Raw genomic sequence first — 19,983 nt, 5'->3', positions numbered from 1 at the left:
CAATAACCCACAGATCCCACAACGTATCATGATTGCTTTGCAAGGCCAATAAAGGAACCCCATAGATCACCATACTGGCTTGGCCTTTATAGGAACACATAGTCCTTTTTCGGTGATGGTTATCCAGCTCATCCTAGCTAATGCTCTCCTTATTCAACCAGGAGGATGTTATATAGGTCCCATATTGAAGTTGGTATTGTTGTGGCTCAAATCTGGCTCGAGGGTGACCATGCCAGAGGAGTCAGGAGAACTACCAGAGTGCGGAAGAAGATGGAGAAAGCCACCTCCTGCGACCGGCAGTGTACCTGTACAAAGCCTCACCAGTATTTTCGGTGAGAGCCCTCTGACGATCAAGTTAGAGTAGAAATTTGTATATCCAGCCCCGAGTCCCCCCCGGGTGTTACCTGTTGATCTTTATTTATAGTCCCAATAAGGGTGCTTAGGTGGCGGAGGTATGGCCTGTTCCCATCATGAATGGAAGTGGCGCGCAGCCAGAGCTTGGTTGTGGCGCACAGTGGAGTCCATTCTTGGGAACAGTAAGGCGTTGACAGCCACGATAGGGCATGGCCCGTCCTCATCATGAGTGGGGATGGGTGTAGCCAGGGTTTGATTATGGTGCGCGGTGGAGTCCGTTCTTGGGAACGGAAAAGCATTGGCAGAGTATGACCGGAATAATACGTTGTGGTGGCATCATAATGTACGGCCACGTAGGAGGGCATGGGCACGCATATAGGTGCGGCTACCGGTTAGGCCGAACTTGCTGAGAGGTCGCGTCGTGCTTTTGGCGATTTCTGCTTGATTGGTACAGAGGTATGCCCGGTAAAGTGCCCCAAGCTTAAAGGTCGGAGCGTATAATTGGAGAAGGTGCCCCGAACTCGGCCGGGGCGCGTCGGCGAACAAGGAAGGCGCCCCGAGCTTGGCCGAAGCGAGTCAGCGAATATCCGAGGTCGGGCTGATTCTGGGCCGGACTGAGGACATGTCTAATCGATGTAGGTGTCTATTTGGCCAAAATTGGACGGCCCTTTTGTTGTAGGCTGAATGATCCCCCCCCAGCATTGGCAGAGTATGACCGGAATAATACGTTGTGGTGGCATCATAATGTACGGCCACGTAGGAGGGCATAGGCACGCACATAGGTGCGGCTACCGGTTAGGCCGAACTTGCTGAGAGGTCGCGTCGTGCTTTTGGCGATTTCTACTTGATTGGTACAGAGGTATGCCCGGCAAAGCGCCCCAAGCTTAAAGGTCGGAGCGTATAATTGGAGAAGGTGCCCCGAACTCGGCCGGGGCGCGTCGGCGAACAAGGAAGGCGCCCCGAGCTTGGCCGAAACGAGTCAGCGAATATCCGAGGTCGGGCTGATTCTGGGCCGGACTGAGGACATGCCCCCCCCCCCCCCCCCCCCCAAGGTGTTGAGGGTGCCATATTCGTCGATCTATTTCTCGGCAACACAGTATGCTCCTTGGGCAAGACCAAGATGATATCGAAGCCTTAATTTCTAGGTGCTTCGTCCAAGTATTTGGTTCGAGACCCTCTTAGTTCAAATCCCCCTCTTTCGGGATTCCCACACTCTCCATAAGTTTTTACCCCTCTAGCTATGATTCTAGCCGATATATTTTCTCTTCTTCCAAGGATTGACCACGTGTCATCATGAGGCAACACACTCCTTTGATTAGGTTACTTACTTAGATATCCCAATCAGTTAGAATCCTATTAGGGTATGTTTAAGTACGGCATAAAGGTCTTTATAAAGTCTCAGAAGTTTATCTTCGACCTTCATCGCCCTCATCAACTCCTATCATCCAAAATCTCATCATCTTCGCCCAGCTCTTGCAAACTTGCTCTTATTCTACAATAGGATGACTTAGGATCCTGCTTTGCTTTATGCCCTTGCCCGCTAGAGGTAAGTGCAGCTCTTAAAGGATTCATATGAGTGCTCTAAAATGAAAAAAAATGCCACGTAGGTTTGATTTGTTTAACCTGCATGATTATGAAATTTGAGGGTGATAGTATTACATGCTAGAATGTAATGATATTTCCTACTTATGCACATGTTTTCACAAAATATATCCTTGGTTTTTTCAATATGACTCAATTAAGCTGTTGGCAATCACCAATAGAAGCACATACAAATAACATTAAGAAGGTATTCGAGACAATTCTTGAATACATGTTTTCAAAATTTCATTCAAAAGGGTACCGAAAGATGAACAGGGAGCAGCAAGATATTTGATAATCATATGTAATGTTAATATGCAATTCTGCAATAAATATTATAGATGATTTAAAAATCATAACAGATTTTCATTTAAGAAAGTTAAAATTTTAGTAACATCATAGACATACAAATAGGGAATAAACTAAAGCTCAAATGCTAGCTAGCTAACTTTTCTATGCATTCAATCCCAGGTCAAATATGCATCACGATCATGTTAGTTCCCTCGGTTGATTAAAGAAGCACCAAAACTTTGGAGAAATTTAGTCGGACCATATCTATGTGGGATTGGACCATTAGATGGAAGGGGATTACCGAGCAAGTACTATCAAAGGTTTGGAGTATTGGCTTGCAAATATGCTGCTATCTTGCAAATACTCTTATTTATGATTGGTCTCTGTTGTGGGATGGGGTTCCGAATTTTAGTTTCACATCGGCTAATCAGCGGAAAGGTCTGTGCGGAGGTCCAACCTTTCCTCCCAAGGGCCCTTTTGTGGGACAAAACCATGAGGGGTCGCCCAAGCCCCCTGTGCGAGCTCCGCACCCGCAGGGTTAACCCCAAAGCGGACAATACCTCGGGAAGGGACACAGTCGCTTTCCCTGCTCCGCACAGACCTTCCCACTGAGGGGGGCTGTGTTGTGGGATGGGGTTCCGAACTTTAGTCCCACATCGGCTAATCAGCGAAAAGGTCTGTGCCTTATAATGAGAAGGTCCAACCTTTCCTCCCGAGGGCCTTTTTGTGGGACAAAACCGTGAGGGGTCGCCCAAGCCCCCTCTGCGAGCTCCGCGCCCGCAGGGTTAGCCCCAAAGCGGACAATACCTCGGGAAGGGACGTAGTCGCTTTTCCTGCTCGGCCAGTATGTGGGCTATTGTCGGGGTGAAAATCCCGCAACAATCTCAATGAACAGAACATTCAAAATCTAAAAATAATTTTAAAGAAGTCAAATATCTACCTATTCAACAACTTGATTATGCGTGTCTTATTGTCTGACCAGAAACATTGAATGAAGAGGATTCTGGAGTAAGGAGGAAAGACATCAATTGAAGGCCCTCAAGGCAACTTCACTCGCCCAACACGTTATGGATGCCTTTATATTCTCCCAAAAAATATTTTTACCAAGATATGCTTTGATGTCCTTGCCTTGAAGTAATGTTAGCGAACTTGTCTTTGCAGTGCATTATAATTCTAGAAGTCCATATCCTCATCATGATATAAACAACGAAAGAAGAATTTAAAGTTTTAGGAGTTGTAAATATTTGGAGTTCTTCTCTTGAATATTTTTCTTTTATGAAAGAATTTTCTTTTGGGGACCCTCTCTTTTATTCTTGTTGTCATTAAGGCTTGCTTTAGTTCAAATGACTGTTGGAGGGGCAAAGAGAGTATTAATTACATTAGCTTCATCAGTTGCCATTCTCTTGAATCTTGACAGACAAAACATCAGGCCATTCTAGTCCAGAATTAGTGCCAGTCATAAATTCCTCATAATTAAACATGAAATTTGATCTTTTTACTAGACAACTGGAGTATCATCAAAAATGTTTGTCATTATTCAAACCTATTCTGGCATTATGTTCACTTTCCTCTCAATAAAACTTGTTAAGAGACTTAAGTAGTTTTTTTTTTTTCCTCCACATATATGCCCTCAGCTGCCATCAAAGATCATTGCGGGACTAGTTGATTAAAAAGATCGCATAAATATGTTCAATGATGGGATGCATAAGGAAATGAACGAATGGCTCTGCTCTCAGAAAACACTCTATACAAGCTGATCATGTTAAAATTTTACTATAATTTAATTTGTTAAGTTTTATTTCATGATTGTGATATAAGTGATATAGATGGTTTCCAAAGGTTATATAGGTGATGGCTGCGTCTGATAATTAATGTCATTCAACTCCTTGATCACTTCAATTTAATTCTTGGATCAAATACAGCAGCTAAGTTATGCATAGGATATATCTTGTCCCAATACTCATTCCATTTAGATTCCATTTGTTCAATAATAGGCATTAAAATATCATCATATCTATGTTCTGCAAATTTTTGACTAATCATATATGCTTGTTGTAAAAATGATCATGAAGTTGAATAATAAATACCAGAAAGAACATTAGTAGCATTATAAAAACTAAGCAAAAAATCTTCTAAATTTTTTTCTTTATTCCAATCAATTCCAGTCAATGTAAAGCCTAATCCACGATCATTAATATATGCACTTAATAAGTTTTTATATGGGTATGCATCATGTATCATGCTATATGTTAAGTTCCAACGAGTAATTACATCAAGTTTAAATTTTTTAAAACGTTTACCATGATTTATACATAGTTCCTTAAATTCTTGAAGTTTTGATCTTGAAGCATGAATAAAAGAAACTGCATTTCTAATTTTTGAAATGACATCTTGAATCATGCCCATGCCAGCTTAAACAGAAAGATTTAAGATATGACATGCACATCTAATATGCAATAAATTTCCATTTAACATGGGATGCAATGAGTCCTTTAATAATGTAACAGCAGAATTATTATTAGATGCATCATCAAAAGTAATGACATAATTTTATCATTAATATCATATGAACATGTAGTTTGATAAATGGCATTTGAAATTTGTTGCCCAGAATGTGAAAATCAAAAGCACGAAAAACAAGAATACGTTTATTTAATTGCCAATCATTATCAATATAATGAGCAGTAATAGCAATAAAACAATTACTACCTACAGATGCTGACCAAATATCAAAAGTTAATAAAACTTTTACATTTAAAGTAGAGAGTGTTTCAATTAAACTTTGTCTCATTGCTAAAAAGTTAGTCATACCTACTCTTCTAAATATACGCCTACTAGTTCTTTTGTAAGCAGGTTGTAGGTTTAATTGAACATATTCTTCAAAATTAAAAGATTCACATAAACTAAAAGGTAATTCATCCTTAACTATCCATTTTACAAGTAATTTTTTTTATTTTCATGATTATATGCAAAATTACCTAAAAGTGATCCCCTTTTATATTAAGGGTACTTTGAAGACGAGAATCATGCATCCTATAACTCTCTTGATGTCTTTTTAAATGGCATGTTCCCCCACTACTACTACAACTATAAAGTTTGGCACATTTTTTACATTTTGCTTTCCAAACTCCATCAACCATAATTCTATCAAATTCATTCCATACAGCACTAGTGCTCTTACGAGAAGATGTTTGATCTTCACTCGGTTCACTGGTTCTAGAGGAACTAGGAACATGGGGTTGGGGATTAGTTTCTTCTCCCTCAGAAATAGGAGGAATGCCAAAATGACTTTCATCAAAAGATGACATATCTAAATTGATGAATGCAAAAAATAAAAACTAACCACAAGGAGGAATTGAGTAGAGGACTAGAGGTAGAGCCGAGATTTGCGAGCTTCCTCTTGTGCTCTCAACAAGGAGTGACCTTCTCTTCTCAACAAGAACCTCCTCTTGTATAACACTTGAACACTTGCTAAATACAAACTAAAAATTAAATTGCTAGAAGCCTAGAGCACTTGCTAAATATTGCTAGAAGAGAAAAATAGTAGTAGTAGAGAAGGAGAGAAGAGTTGGTTTGGTGTGGTGAGAATGAGGGAGGAAAGGGGTATTTATAGGAGTCCAAATATTTTTTTCCCCAAAATACCCCTCAAATTAGCCGTTTTATGACTGTTGGGAGGGGTATTTTGGGTAAAAACCAAAAATAGCCGTTATGGGTAACAGCTTTTTTTTTATTGCCAGACGGGCCGTGCAGGCACGGCCCGTAACGGCTATTTTTTTGTTGTCAGGCACGGCCCGTCTCGTGCCTGGCACGGCCCGTAACGGCTATTTTTTTGTTGTCGTGCTAGGCACGGCCCATTTCGCGGCCCGTGATGGGCGTGCCAGGCACGGCTCATCTCGTGCCAGGGCCCGGCACGGCCCGCCACCCCACGGGCCTAGGGCCGGGCCGGGCTTAGCTTTTAGGCTAAGCGGGCCGTGCCTGGCACGGCCCGTTTAGTAACAGGCCGGGCCAGGCACGACCCGTTTAGTCTGTGGCCCGGTGGGCCTGGGCCGGGCCGGGCCCGGCACGGCCCGATGCCCATCTCTACTTGAAACTCATGTTCCCATGTTTTCTTTGGTTGTAACAGTTCTAATTTGAATAGTTAAATAATAATATATTGTCTTGTTTCTCTCTATATGAGCCCGGCACGGCCCGATGCCCATCTCTACTTGAAACTCATGTTTCCATGTTTTCTTTGGTTGTAACAGTTCTAATTTGAATAGTTAAATAATAATATATTGTCTTGTTTCTCTCTATATGAGCACAATGTGTAACACTAAATTATATGTGGAACAAATACTGATTACAAATTCTAAGAGAATTTCTGTTCTCCCGTTTTTGAAAGGCAAAAATTTTTTTGCCAGTGTTACATGGAGACAAATACGAGAATTGGATTAAAAGATGTGCCCAGGTATCTGACTCGACAAAAAACAAAAAAAGAATACCGAAATATGTAAAAAATAATTTTAATTAAATTATATATATAATGTTTTATTAAATAAAATATTAAAATTTATTTTTTGTTAAGTTTTTTTCCCTATATCTATTTTCAAAACTTCCTAATTTGTTGAGAGATACAAGAAAAAGGACACTTTGCAAATTAATTTCAATGTCTACATCCTTGACCAATTTGTAAAAAAGAAGAATAGTCAAATTATCCATTTATCTCTACAAGCTGGAGGAAAAGAAACTAATATTCCAGCGTCTGATGCATATCCAATCCCTCTCTTTGCATCTCCACCCTTTTGTATTTGCAATATCATTTAAAGGGATTTGGATCACTTGTTTGAAGTTTTCCGTGATACAATCAATACAGGTTCCGATTATGTTTTTATGATGGAAGGTTCCGATCTAATCAACAATTTGTATCATGACACTATCATGGAAGTACCTTTTTATCCATGCTAAATCTAGATTCTACCTTATGTCCATAAGTATAATCACAAATAATAGAGTATATTCTTCAAACTTGAAAAATACAATCTTCAGCAAGCTGTCTGTCTTGTATTATCATAAGAATGTTACAATTTGCTTGGACTCACAATAATAATAATAAAAAAGGTGCTAGATTGCTCTATGAATATTTTTCTTTTCTTTTTTGGAAATAAACTTTATTAATATTATTTTTATTAGAAACTATTATTTTTTTGCATTTGTGCCACATATATAATGTCCGCCCTTCTTTTGGTGCATATGCACAATATTATTTGCAATCTCGACTTCAATTCCAATCTTACAAACCAGATCCTTCCACAATTTAAAGTGGAAAGAAAAAGCAAAAAAAGATTAAGAAAATTAAGTGATCATTTGTTTAGAAAATCCAAAGGAAATATTTAGCACTCCCAGACGCAAACTTCTTTTTTCCTTTCAATATGCCAAGTAACAGGAAGAGAAGCAAGGGAGCTTGCTCCATTCCTTCAAGTGCATCCCTAAGATCTCCTTAGCCATCTCCTTGCTCTTCCTATTGCCCTCCACCTGCACCACCATGAAAAGCTTGCCCACTCCTCCCACCTCCATCATCTCCTCCACCACCCCACAATGCCTACAAAACACCCCCAGCACCTTCACTGCCTTCTCAGTCGCCATGCTTGACACCTTTAGCACCTTCCCCACCACTGCTGCCACCCCTGCCGGGTGTGCCATCAAGGCTGCCCTTCCCTCTGCCCTCCCACAAACCAACTCCAATAGATACAACATATTCTCACACTTCCTCTTATCCTCCCTCTCCTCCACCAATAGTTCTACCATCACAGCCACAGCCCCGGCCTCGACCACCTTCACTCGGTTTCTCCCATGAGGAAGCACTTCAATTAGAATAGATAGCAAGGCCATGGTTGTTGCACGGCTCGAGTTTTGGTCTTTTAGTATCTCCACCACCCCTTCAAATAGACTAGGGGGTAGACTAGTTTTGTAGCCATGGCCGACCACTTTAAAGATCGAGCGAAGGAGTAGGGCGGCATGATTTCTAGATCGGTAAGAACCTCTATGCAATAGTAAAGATAGAGACGTGATGAGCTCACCATTTTTGTGCTCCGAGACTTGTTGTAACGTCTCATGCAATGGCTCAAGGAGACGCAGCACACTCATGGCCTCGACAACTGCTGTTGAAGCTTCATTAAGATTTATAGTCTCCAACGGTGATTCATGTCTTGCGATTAGTGATGCAACGAGAGACGTGATGCCGGCTATCTCCATGCGAGCTATGTTGTCAGCATCGTCTTGTACCAGTGACCTGATCTTCTTCAAAGCTTTTATTTGGAGGTCAGGATTGATCATGGCATCGCTAAGCTCAGAAAGAATATCAGAGATGCTGAAGCCAGGCTTCGGCGTAACGACGGTAGACAAGTTGGAGGATTTGCAGGCTCCAGCGGCCCAAGACTGGATAAGGCGGAGGAGGGTGGTGTTGGGGGTGAGAGTTCGGTCGTCGAGGGGCTGCCTCGTCACCGGGCACGTCTTGCAGTCATAGGTGGAGAGCCAGCGCCCGATGCTTGGATCGATCGTAGGAGATGCCGGTCGATATGGTGACTGGATCCTTCATGATCTGAAGAGATATGGGACATAGGAAGTAAGGAGGGATCTCAGGCCCATCCATTCTTCCCTTCCTCCTCTTCCTCCTCTATTAATCCTTCCTTCTTCTTGATGGGATAATTTAGATCTCTATAGATACAACTAGCTTGATGGATAGGTGGATAGAGAACCTTTTGAATCCCATAAAGGTGAGCTGAGATTTATGAATTAATGGGTATGGAAGAAGAGGATGGAAAGGTTGGTTGGTTGTTGCCGTTCAGAAGGGTCAAAGAAGAGACGCTACGTGAAGAGCATTTAGGGCAGTGAGAGGGAAAAGGAATGGGCATAGATTAGACCACGAGAACAATTAAGGACCATAATATTTACAAAAGAATAGTACACAACTTGGTGGTTGGTTTTAAGTTTTAACGTTACATAGATGTAAGCGATGGAGATCACATGCAATATCGTGAAGGAAATTAGGGTTGAGTTGTTCTTTTGACTCGCTGTTCGGATGTATGACTTCTATGGTGGAGATATACTGCAAGTTTTTGATCTTGTTGATCGGACGGCTGGAAGAGTGCCGACTAGATTTCCCGGCGCTGACCGCCAACTTTGCGAACCGGTAGGGCGTCGTAAACCGCGAGCGATGGACGGCAGATGCTGACGTGTGAGCAAGTTGGTGCATATCGGCTGGGCCCATTAAAAAAGTTGACTTTTTGGCCATGTCGCAGCCAATCAGGGATTGATACGTCATGGATAACACGGTGGAGTGGTTGACTGTTCTCCGCTTAATTAGATTCTTGGACTTTTGGCGTCGGTCAAAGGTCTGTCGCCGGTGAATTCCCCTTTTCGGCGGGAGCAGGACATGTTGGACGAAAACTAATAGATTTGTTGACGGCGAAGAGGATTAGGTTAAAACTGCTGCTCTGATGGCCGAGGGTAAATTTCTGAGGTACAAGTTGATGGGTAAACATCAAGATGGCATCAAAGGATTGGTGCAACTCAGGAGGTGTTTGTGGACACGCTAGTTAAAATTTTATAATTTGCAGTACCACAGCAGGTGGAACAACTAGTGGAGATTTTTAAGTGTGTGATGAGAAAATTGAGTGGCACTTCTTTGCATTTTTTGTAGAATGAAATGGGAAAGTTTGCTTTCTTACGATCAGGGAACGTAGATATCAATATTAAAGTGGAATATGACATATCTTTCAGGATAGACTAGAAACTTCTTTATAGTGATCGTAACATGGATACGAAAATTAAAATGGAACATCGCAATTGTAGATCTTAGAAGGCTGACTAAGTAAACCTACCAAATTTAAGATTGGAAATGCCTGATCCATAAAATGTTTATGCCAACAAGCCACCAAGAGCTTATGCCCATAACATGAGTTAAATATCAAGTTAGTTGATTTAATGTTAGCGGAACCGGTACCGGCCACCGTACCGGTTGTCCGGCGGGACGAGTCGGTATGGGTCTATGCCGTGTCATGCCGGGCCCATACCAACACGGTAGAGGATGGAGAAGAGAGGAAAAGAGAGAGAGAAGTGGGAGAGTGGGAGGGAGGCCGACGGAGGGTGTCAGAGGCCTACAGAGGACTGGTGGAGGCCGACAGAGGGTCGTCGAAGGCTGGCGACCTAGGTAAGAGGTGGAGAAAACTTCACTTGCTGATTTCACTTAAACATCGCAAAATTAAAAAAAGGACTGGACCCCTGTTTCGAACAAAAAAGGGAACCCGCCATATTTCTCAGTCGTGGAGCTGCGGAGCCCGGAGGAGCATCCTCCGCGAGGCTCACCAGCTCCACCGGCTGGCTTCCACCTCTCGCTCTCTTCCTTCCTCTCCCTCTCCCTCCCTCCCTGCTTGCTATCTCTTTTTTCTCTTTTCTTCTTTTTCTCCTCCTTCGGCAATGAATTTCGTTTCCATTGTCGGAACCATGCCGGCCAGCCGCCGGGATGGCTTGGAATGGCCGGAACTGCCCAATTCGGGATGGTTTATGCCGACCCCAGTTTGATTAGTAGCTATTTTATTTGTCTTTTTCTAATATTCTATTTGTTCTTGCCTAAAAATATTTTATTTGAAGTTTTTGATTGAATAAATAATTGGCAATTATGTAGACTTTGATGGTCAAGAGGCCATTAACAAAAACCTTATTGTGCAAAGTATGTTTAATAGCATATTTGTTTCATAAATAGTTGTTTTCCATACATCAAATAATTTTCTCAAAAGAACAAAGTAGGATAAGAGCACTTTCTTAATGGAGATACAAGCTAGGCACAACCCATGCTTGGGCATTATAATCAATTTAGACCAAAGGTGGCACATGAAAGACATTTTTTTAAAAAAAATGCATTGATAATCATGTTTGATAATAAAGATAAGCATTTGATGCATAAACTAAGAAATCATCATATCGAGTGTTGAATTTGAAAGTCCAACTTATATCATAGTAGGTGTAATAATCAAAACTTCCATTTGGAGTTAAACATGCATTTGAAAATGCTAGGATGGAGGAAAGCAACATGAAGGAGAGAACAATGTCGATGAGGTGTCGCTGATCAATTGTTAAGATGTAGTTAACAAACGTAGAATCTTGTGTCTTACTAATCTTGGTCAACAATAGCAGGTCTAACTATTAAGACTTCAAGATTACATATCTGAATAGTATATCTTGTCACTAGATATATATTACACGTAACTTACTTACTCTCATTCTTGAACTAGTTCAAATTTCTGCCTTCTAATTGACAATTCAAGTGAAATTTCATAATTCTTCTTCAAAAAATCTTATTTAAAAGGCTAACTTCTTGTTTTCATTTTTCCATATAATAATAAATGCAATCTTATAACATCAATTCACTTTTTATTGTGTATTTACGGACTTATCAAGCAAGACCTTGCCTATGATTTTGTCATACAATTGTTGATTTATCGTCTAACAACTTAAACTTTTCTACAATTATAATATATTTTTAAGCAATTAAAATCCTTAGAGTTCATGAATTCAATGGTAGAGAGATACTCCAATCTAATAGTAAAATTTAGTTATAGGTAATTATATTAATTGTTACATATGAATGCTACAATTTATTTGTAACTTATTCAACAAATAATCATAAGTTAAAAACTATTAATTCTTTTTGTAGTTGCTAGCAGTGATGTCATGACCTTAACTTGCTTATTATTACTGCCTCACCAAATAAATATTTCAATAGATATATATTAATTTTCTTGCAATACGGTCATTATTTTCCATGCTTTAGTATATTGGAGCTAAGAGACTCGGTAAACTTATTGTTTTGTTTTCTTCTTTTTATATTTCCAAAGTCTAAAACCTTGTTCTAGAAGTGGTTTACCTAACCGATCCATGAGATACTTTCACCAGTAATTAACGCTCCTAGGGCAATATAAAAGATCAATTAACTATATAAGTCAATGTCCCATAAAATATGGAATCCATCCATCCATCTCTGTGCTTGTGTGATAGGTCAACCAACTTTACCAAAGACTACTATGTGGCAACAAACTAACATTTGATGTTTACTTCCTTGTTTAACTTAAAAATTTGATTTAAAAGAGAGAAATTCTGTTTTCTGACAAAGATAATCAAAAGTTGACGCACTAATCAAATGAGCAAAATCAAAGCCTAAAAACTTCAGGCAAGTGGGCCATCTCCTGAGTACCGAGCCCACACACCGCTGAAAGTACTTCCAACGGCGTCTCCTAGACGGCCAGAAGAATGCTGAATGCCTCTCCGTCTGGACACCCGTCAACCCGATTCCATCCCGGCTGCGAACTAGATTTTTACCTCAGACCTAAAGTTAGAAGTCAACCTTTTGACCGTTCTCTTTCTCCCGATCTCCCCGCTTTCCTCTTCTCCTCTCTGAATTCTTCTCCTCTTCTTCTCCCCTCCCATTAAATCCCCCACCTCTCCCGGTAGTTTTATAGAAGAAAGATTGGAGCTTTTTGGATAGAGAGAGCACGAGAGAGAAGAGGAGGAATGGCGAAGCTCTACGTGCAGACGGTGCCGCCGGCGGATCTGAACAAGAACACGGAGTGGTTCGTGTACCCCGGGGTCTGGACAACCTATATCTTTATCCTCTTCTTCTCCTGGCTCCTGGCACTCTCTCTCTTCTGTTGCACCCCTGGAATGGCGTGGACTGCCGTCAACCTCTTCCATTTCGCTGTATGTCCTCTCACATTTGCTTCTTACCTCTCCTTTTTGCTTGTTTTTGATATTTGATCTATAAAGGGGCTTAATTTGAATGATTTTATTGAGTCATTGGCCCTTTTCTGATGTGATTTTGTTGGAAAGATAGGATTTTTTCTGTGTTTGGAATATTTTTTGGATTGGAAATTGGGAGTAGATAGAGGGAGTAAGGGCGGAGGAAATCGTTGATGAGGGCGGAGGAAATCGTTGATGGCTTTAATTATTACTTTTAAGCTGTTTGACTGCATAAAAAACGATTTTTTAAAGCAATCTTACTAGGTAAGCATGGAATTTTTCAAGGTGGGTAGCTGATCGATGATGCAGTCCAAAGGTTCAACCTTTGGGGACATGGCAAAGGAAAACAAAAATAGATGGTATAATTTGGGCACGTTCCTGGAAAACTAATTTCATTTAGTCTCTTTGATTGATTTGGTAATCTGGGGTTTGGAATTGGGGTAAGGATACCCTGGAGGACCTTGTTGAGTTCATTGTTCTCTTTTATCCATCTTACTGATAGGGTAACTTATTCTTTAACTACTTTAGAAATTACCATTCAAATTTCAGTGAAAAAAATAACTTGATGATTTAACCTTCCGCAGCACAGCACAACAATGAAAAAATTTCTTGTTCTCTGTTGCTTCATGTTAACTTAACCGAACCTGGACGCATCAAGGTTGGTTAGCTCCAAGCCTTTGCATTATATACTAGGACCTTTAATTAGTGGTGATGGGTCATAGGTTTCTTCATCTGATTAATCTTAATTTTGTCAAGCATGTGACCCGGTAGTCTGAACACATTTGATTTACGAATTTCACTCTCCCTTGAAGACATTTAAGACTCCATCTTTCATGGGGTTGGAAATATAAATGAGACGGATACCATGAGTTGAATGCAGGAATTTATGTGCTTTAGCTAGAATATATCTTCGACAATGTGATTTTTGAGTGTTCAAAATATATATGAACTGACAAGAATATTATAGGAAGTTAGTAAAAGGACCTCCTTTGTGTACAGATTAGCATGCAGTTGCATCAGACACCGGCCTTGCCAAGCATGTAACACAAAACAAATTGACTATAAAACACATTCTTTAATGTTCTTTTGTGATTTCTATGGACATCTGAGTTATGTACTAAAATATTTGGAAGACATTGGATTCTCCAGTAGAGTAAGGATATTTGCATAGCTTTGAGTTGATTTGTTAGTGCACATTACTGATAATTTGTGTTGCTTGATTATAGATGGCACAGAAAATGTTGGATATTCTTTTATAACTCAGCATCACTGCCTAACTGCTTATTTACGATATAGTTATGCTGCAAAATTTCTAGCATCATGCTGTTACTATGATGATGTGATTATATTATTATACAGCATAGTGCAGATTAAATCTGTTGTTGGAGTTCCATGGACAAGGTTAGAAGCCCTTAATTTGTGGAGTTGAGAAGCTGAACCTTTGTCTCTTATTGTTTTACTTAATTATAAACCTGATGAGTGGTATCTGGATATTTTTTTTGTTTTTATCTTTATATTTACATTCCAACATTAGGGCGCACTGGTACATTTAGTTTGACTTTGCTATTTCAACCAGTCAAGCTTTTTTATTTCTTTTAGGCTGATAGATTTTATTTTGAGTTGAGAATTGATATTATTACCTTCCATTGTGATAATTTCTTCATGTTTATCTTTTAGTTGACTGTTATGTATTTTTCTTATTTAAATTGGCTGCTTGACTTAAATGTGTCTCAGGTTACTTATCACTTCTTCCACTGGAAGAAGGGAACTCCCTTTGCTGAAGACCAGGGTATGTATAATTCTTTGACTTGGTGGGAGCAGATGGACAATGGCAAGCAACTGACACGTAATAGAAAATTTTTGACCGTTGTACCTGTGGTCCTGTAAGTATCCTATTGTCATTCTTGGCCTGCATTTAACATTATAATTTATCGTGTATCAGAAAAATCAGTTGGAACCAGTCACCAGAAGGCTATTACAGTCGTTACTGGTTAGACAACCTATTGTTAATATTACTGAGCTGGATTCTAAATGGACAGAGACTGGACTAACAGTCTCCGCAATATCATATTCTGTAATGTCATCAGTCATCATCTTATTACCATTCGATTGAGCAACATCAAGTACATGCTAATAATTATATATGTTTTACAAATTTCTTCATTCCACATGTTGATTTTCTTGTATAGTATGCCCATTTTTGTTTCTTTTTTTTCCTTATAAGAGTACATTACTTGTGTTTTTCCCGAGATTATGTTTGGTCATTTATACTGTCCAAATATCTAGACTTTATAAATTTGATAATTATTTTATAAGTTGTCATTTTAATTATTTGGATATATTTGAATTTTGAATTCCATGGATAGTGTTGGATTGACAAGTTTTGCTTAAATATATATAAATTTGAACTCTTTTATGGACTAACTTTTAAAATCGATTGAATGCACAATTTCTCCTAGTTATATTCTGTGTGATGGGAAAAGGCCTTTTTTTGTTGATGCGAGGGAAGGGTTGTTCTATGGAGAAGTAAAGAAGAAATTGTTGTTATATTTTTTCTAAATTATTATGATCAAGATTCACCAAACCGGTACCGTGAATCATACCGGCAGGCAACCATTTTGGTACAGTATGGGACCATACCATTCCATTTTGAGATATACCGAAATAGGGAGGAGGGGGAGAGGGAGAAGAGGAGAGAAAGGGAGGGAGGGAGGTAGATGGAGAAGAGAAAGATTCATTCTAGCCTCGGGTGATGCTCGATGACCAAGATCGTGGCCTCGAGAGTGCGGATTTGGTGGAGGAGGCAGTGGTTAATGGAGAAGGCCTGGGGAGTGCAGATCTGGCAGCATAGGAGGCCTAGGGAGGGCGGATCTGGTGGCGAAGGAGGCCTTGGACAATGGAGAAGGTCTAGGGAGGGTGGATTGGTGGCAGAGGAGGCCGTGGATGATGGAAACAGGAACAGGAAGGGCGGGAGAAGGAGAGGGAGGAAGGGAGAGAGAGGGAGGAAGGGAGGGGGAGAGAGAGAAGAGGGAGGAGGAAGAGAGGGAAAGAGAGTGGCCGAGGAGCTTCGAGCTGTCAAACCTCCAGTTTGGCGACAGGGATTGAGAAAGAAGGGGGAGAGAGAGAAGCATCAACGATCGGTGTACCAGAACGATCGTCGATCAGCGAGGATGAGACGAGCGTGAGGCCATGAGCGAACATGAGAGATAAGAACAAGCCAACGAACCCTAAACCACGCCATCTCAAATTAATAGGTTGAACCGTACCGGTAACCGATAGATCCGATTCAATATCCTTGAACCGGTCGGTTTGGCAAACCATAGTTAGGATTAAAAAAAAGGGACCTTTTGATTTGCTAGAGTTCACTAGGAGACTAATATTTGATTTAAGCATCAGGTTTGAAAGAATTTCAACATTGAAGTAGCAGTAGAGACCACAGAGAGCTAAGTAGGGTTTTTTAGTTTAGGGTCTTGGAAGATATTTAATGAAGTGTATGGAATCAGAACTCTAGCTTATAAAACAGTTAATATTAGTTATGAAATTATTTAAAGTTAAAAAATTTGTTTAGAATGCAAAGAGATGATACCAAATGGCACTATGCTAACATGAGTCTAAGCAGCACAGGTGTGTTTTGCATTCCTCATACCTCTGCTGAGAATCATAGCATGAGAAAGGAGATACAACTCCTATTTTTAAACTAGAAAGGAATGAAGATAGTAAAAAACAACGAACAAAATCTGTGCAGATCCTAGGAGGGATTAATTCTCTCATCTTCACTTAGTTGGAGATTATGAATCATCTTCTTTATGAGTTTAGATCCTCTGCATTTCATGACTGAACTGGAGGTTCCATCATGAACTAGCAAGGATCTCGACTCCATTTTGATAGAATTCTTGATTGGGCATAATTGTGATTGGGGATTCTTCTATATGTGGTAGAATCTCATCCTTAGCTACAGATTCTTTCATTTATGAATCTTTAAGTTGAGATGATTTTTCATAAGGTGGCTAGCCTTTCCCTTGCAATGATTTTCCATCTTTATGACTTCCTGAGTAAGAATCATAGTATTTGGAAAAAATACAAAGGATTATAATAAGGCCTTTTTGGGACTACAAACCCAAAAAAAAGCCAAAGGGTACTCAAACTAGAATCCTATCATTGGATAACCTTCCTGTAGCAAGATCTTGTAATCTCCATCCAGTAGGCTAGCATGTATGGTCGCTATTTATCCATTTTTATATTTGTTTTTTAATTAACAAAACTTTTCTGTAGGGCTTTCTTTTATCTTATTTGAGTTAATTGCTATATTGTTCATTGTTGATATGCACATGCTATATGAGGATGATCTGAAGCATATTGATGGATATTCTATTTAATTTTTTACCTTAACTAAGAAAAAGACTAATTAAAGTATCGCAAATCACTTTCATGTTGTCACGATACATAGTGATGCATCCACTGCATATTCTTTTGGAGTCATTAGTGGGAAGTGCACACAATCGTATTATAATATGTCTTGTGGACAATGTAGGTAGAAGAAAAAGTCCTGATAAAGCAATTAATTTTTCGCTAGAGGAATTGGGTTGTTCTAGTCAGAAAGGACTATTAATTAAACATAACCATCCTGCTAGATAAGCTTGTAGAGTATCCTTAACCTAATTTTACATAATCATACTTCTAAATCAGCATGTGCTATTTTTATGATGAAATTCAAGTGAATCAAGCTAGCATGTTCTCACTGGAGTTCCTCTCAATGGTTTATTAGAACATAAGCCCTTTTCTTTGATGAATGCATGAGTGAGTCTACTGTTGGAGAATTGTCCCAATGCATGGTGCTATTGTTTAGAATGTTCGGTAATGCCCAATAATACAGCTCCATCAGATGCGACACTACACAAGGGAAGAATCTCAAGATCGAGGTTTCTAATAAAATTCCTTATTCAATTCTGGCAAAGCTCGACACAAATTGGTATTTATAGGTTTAAAATCGTTCATCCTATGATTCTCATGCGAGATCTTTCGGATAACTTAGAACTCTTAGCTGGAATTTCCAACAAATCAGCTCAAACGGACATTCTAAAAACACTATGTTACTATGTCTAAACCTAGAGTTGGATGCGGCAAATTATATAAGTACCATCTACCCAATGCGTAACCAATGTGAGACTAAACACGTACCCATATGGTTACTTACATTAGCATTTAGATGAGTGTTGCTTCCCAGCACTACTTCATTACCCACTAAGAGTAATAGTTCCCTGTGGCAGTTGGGGATTGGTGCGATACACGAGGATCACATTGGTGATAGCAGGCCCCATGTACCATCGCACCAATCACCATGCCAAGGACTAGAGTGGACAATGGAGTGGTATGATGAAGTATTTTTCCTTTTATATTTGCTCATCTCATGCTACATCACTTCAAATTGAATACTACCTTAACAACACTTAGTTCCATGTACATAACATTTTAAGAAGAGGTCAATTCCATTACCAAATATTGAAATGTGATAGTCCAATGCTTAGACTTATTGGCTTAACAATATCGTATATATCTGCTGGTGAATAATATTAAGTATGCATGATTGTGGTGACTAGCATGGAACTTATGTCTATACCTCTCATCAAACTGAAGTATTCATTTCTAGCGAAGCCTTGTAGTCCTCAATTTAGTTTCCAAAGGTGCCAATTGGAGATATGATATGTTGCATGTCTGGCAACAAATAAATGTAGTTTTTTTTGGGGGAAAAAGGATGCTTAATTTTTGTAAAACTGGATAATGTTTTCCATATTAATGCTTTCCATTGTCAAATAATTAGTAAGTAGTCTACAAAGCATGCTGAGTAGCAGCGCTTGCCGGACATGCTTAACTAGTTGTTGACCCAAATGTTAGACACGTCCTGTTTGATCGGTTGTTTTTTTTCTTCTGAATATTTATTTATTTATTTATTTATTTTGCTATCAAAGGGAGAACCTTTAAAGTAATAGTATTACTAGTAAACAAAATTGGGCTACAATCAACTTTAGCCAGATCCCTTCATGTCTGATGGAATCCATAATTAATTAGATATTGTTGTCATCAGGTCAATCTTACTCGAAGGTCTAGTGTTTGCATTTTGTTTGTTGGATTTTAAAGAACTTGCTTCCTGCATGAGGTTTCTTTGTTTCTGTTTCCTTTCTTGGTAATTGGCAGTCATTTTAATTCATGCAGACCTAATCAGTGACATTCTGCAAATCCATGACCACCATAATCCAGATATTTTAGAAGTTTGCTATCAAAATTATTTCAAAATTCAGTAGATCTTACTTCTTATATTTTCTTGTTATACGATGCTTGATTTCTCCTCCTTATCTTTGCAGGTACTTGATAGCCTCTCACACAACTGATTACCAAAATCCAATGCTTTTCCTCAATACCCTTGCAGTAATGGTGCTGGTGGTTGCCAAATTCCCAAACATGCACAAAGTCCGCATTTTTGGAATCAATGCGGATCATTGAGCAGCATTGTACATGAAAGATATCTTACCTGATATCTCTTTTTGTTGATAAAATGATCCTTACACAATACGTTATCAGATTGTGTCCAATTCCGCATCATATCATAGTAAGTCTCAGTGGATGTTCTTGTTATCCCTGTACAAAACTGTCAGAGAATAAGAAATCGTATTTGTGCTACTCTTAATATATTTAAGCTATTTGTAAGACTCTAAGTTATGTTTCATCTATCCAATTACGAGAATCAGTGAACTCTTCCCCTTCTTTGTAGGCAACTTTCTTTGTTCCCCTTGGATGATTCCAATTATTGTCTCACAATGATAGGATGTTGTTTTTCCTGCTTAGCCACAAAAATATTTCTGATTATTGAATGATGTTAAACATATAAACCTGATAGAACTTCTGTATATCTGCATCAGAAACCAACTAGTTTGTTTCTAACAGATCAATCCTCTCAGAATGTTTTATAGAGTCGGTTTTTTCTATCATTGG

General features: G+C 39.4%; 1 protein-coding gene and 1 pseudogene across 1 annotated transcript; one reads left to right on the top strand and one right to left on the bottom strand.

The window, feature by feature from the left end:
• Nucleotides 1-7,502: 7,502 nt before the first annotated feature.
• On the bottom strand, nucleotides 7,503-8,854 carry LOC103695509 (E3 ubiquitin-protein ligase PUB23 pseudogene; annotated as a pseudogene).
• A 3,748-nt stretch (nucleotides 8,855-12,602) lies between these two features.
• Nucleotides 12,603-19,755, top strand: LOC103695507 (uncharacterized). The gene is made up of 3 exons (XM_008776858.4): nucleotides 12,603-12,957; nucleotides 14,731-14,879; nucleotides 19,356-19,755. Exons 1-3 carry the CDS (start codon nucleotides 12,772-12,774, stop codon nucleotides 19,492-19,494), a joined length of 474 nt encoding a protein of 157 aa, XP_008775080.2. The 5' UTR covers nucleotides 12,603-12,771; the 3' UTR covers nucleotides 19,495-19,755.
• The last annotated feature ends 228 nt before the right edge of the window (nucleotides 19,756-19,983 follow it).

This window comes from Phoenix dactylifera, chromosome 16, assembly GCF_051530095.1.
Source record: "Phoenix dactylifera cultivar Ajwa chromosome 16, Ajwa_hap1_PhDact_Kaust_v1.1, whole genome shotgun sequence".
NCBI lineage: Eukaryota > Viridiplantae > Streptophyta > Magnoliopsida > Arecales > Arecaceae > Phoenix > Phoenix dactylifera.
This window is presented reverse-complemented; position numbering and strand designations above follow the sequence as displayed.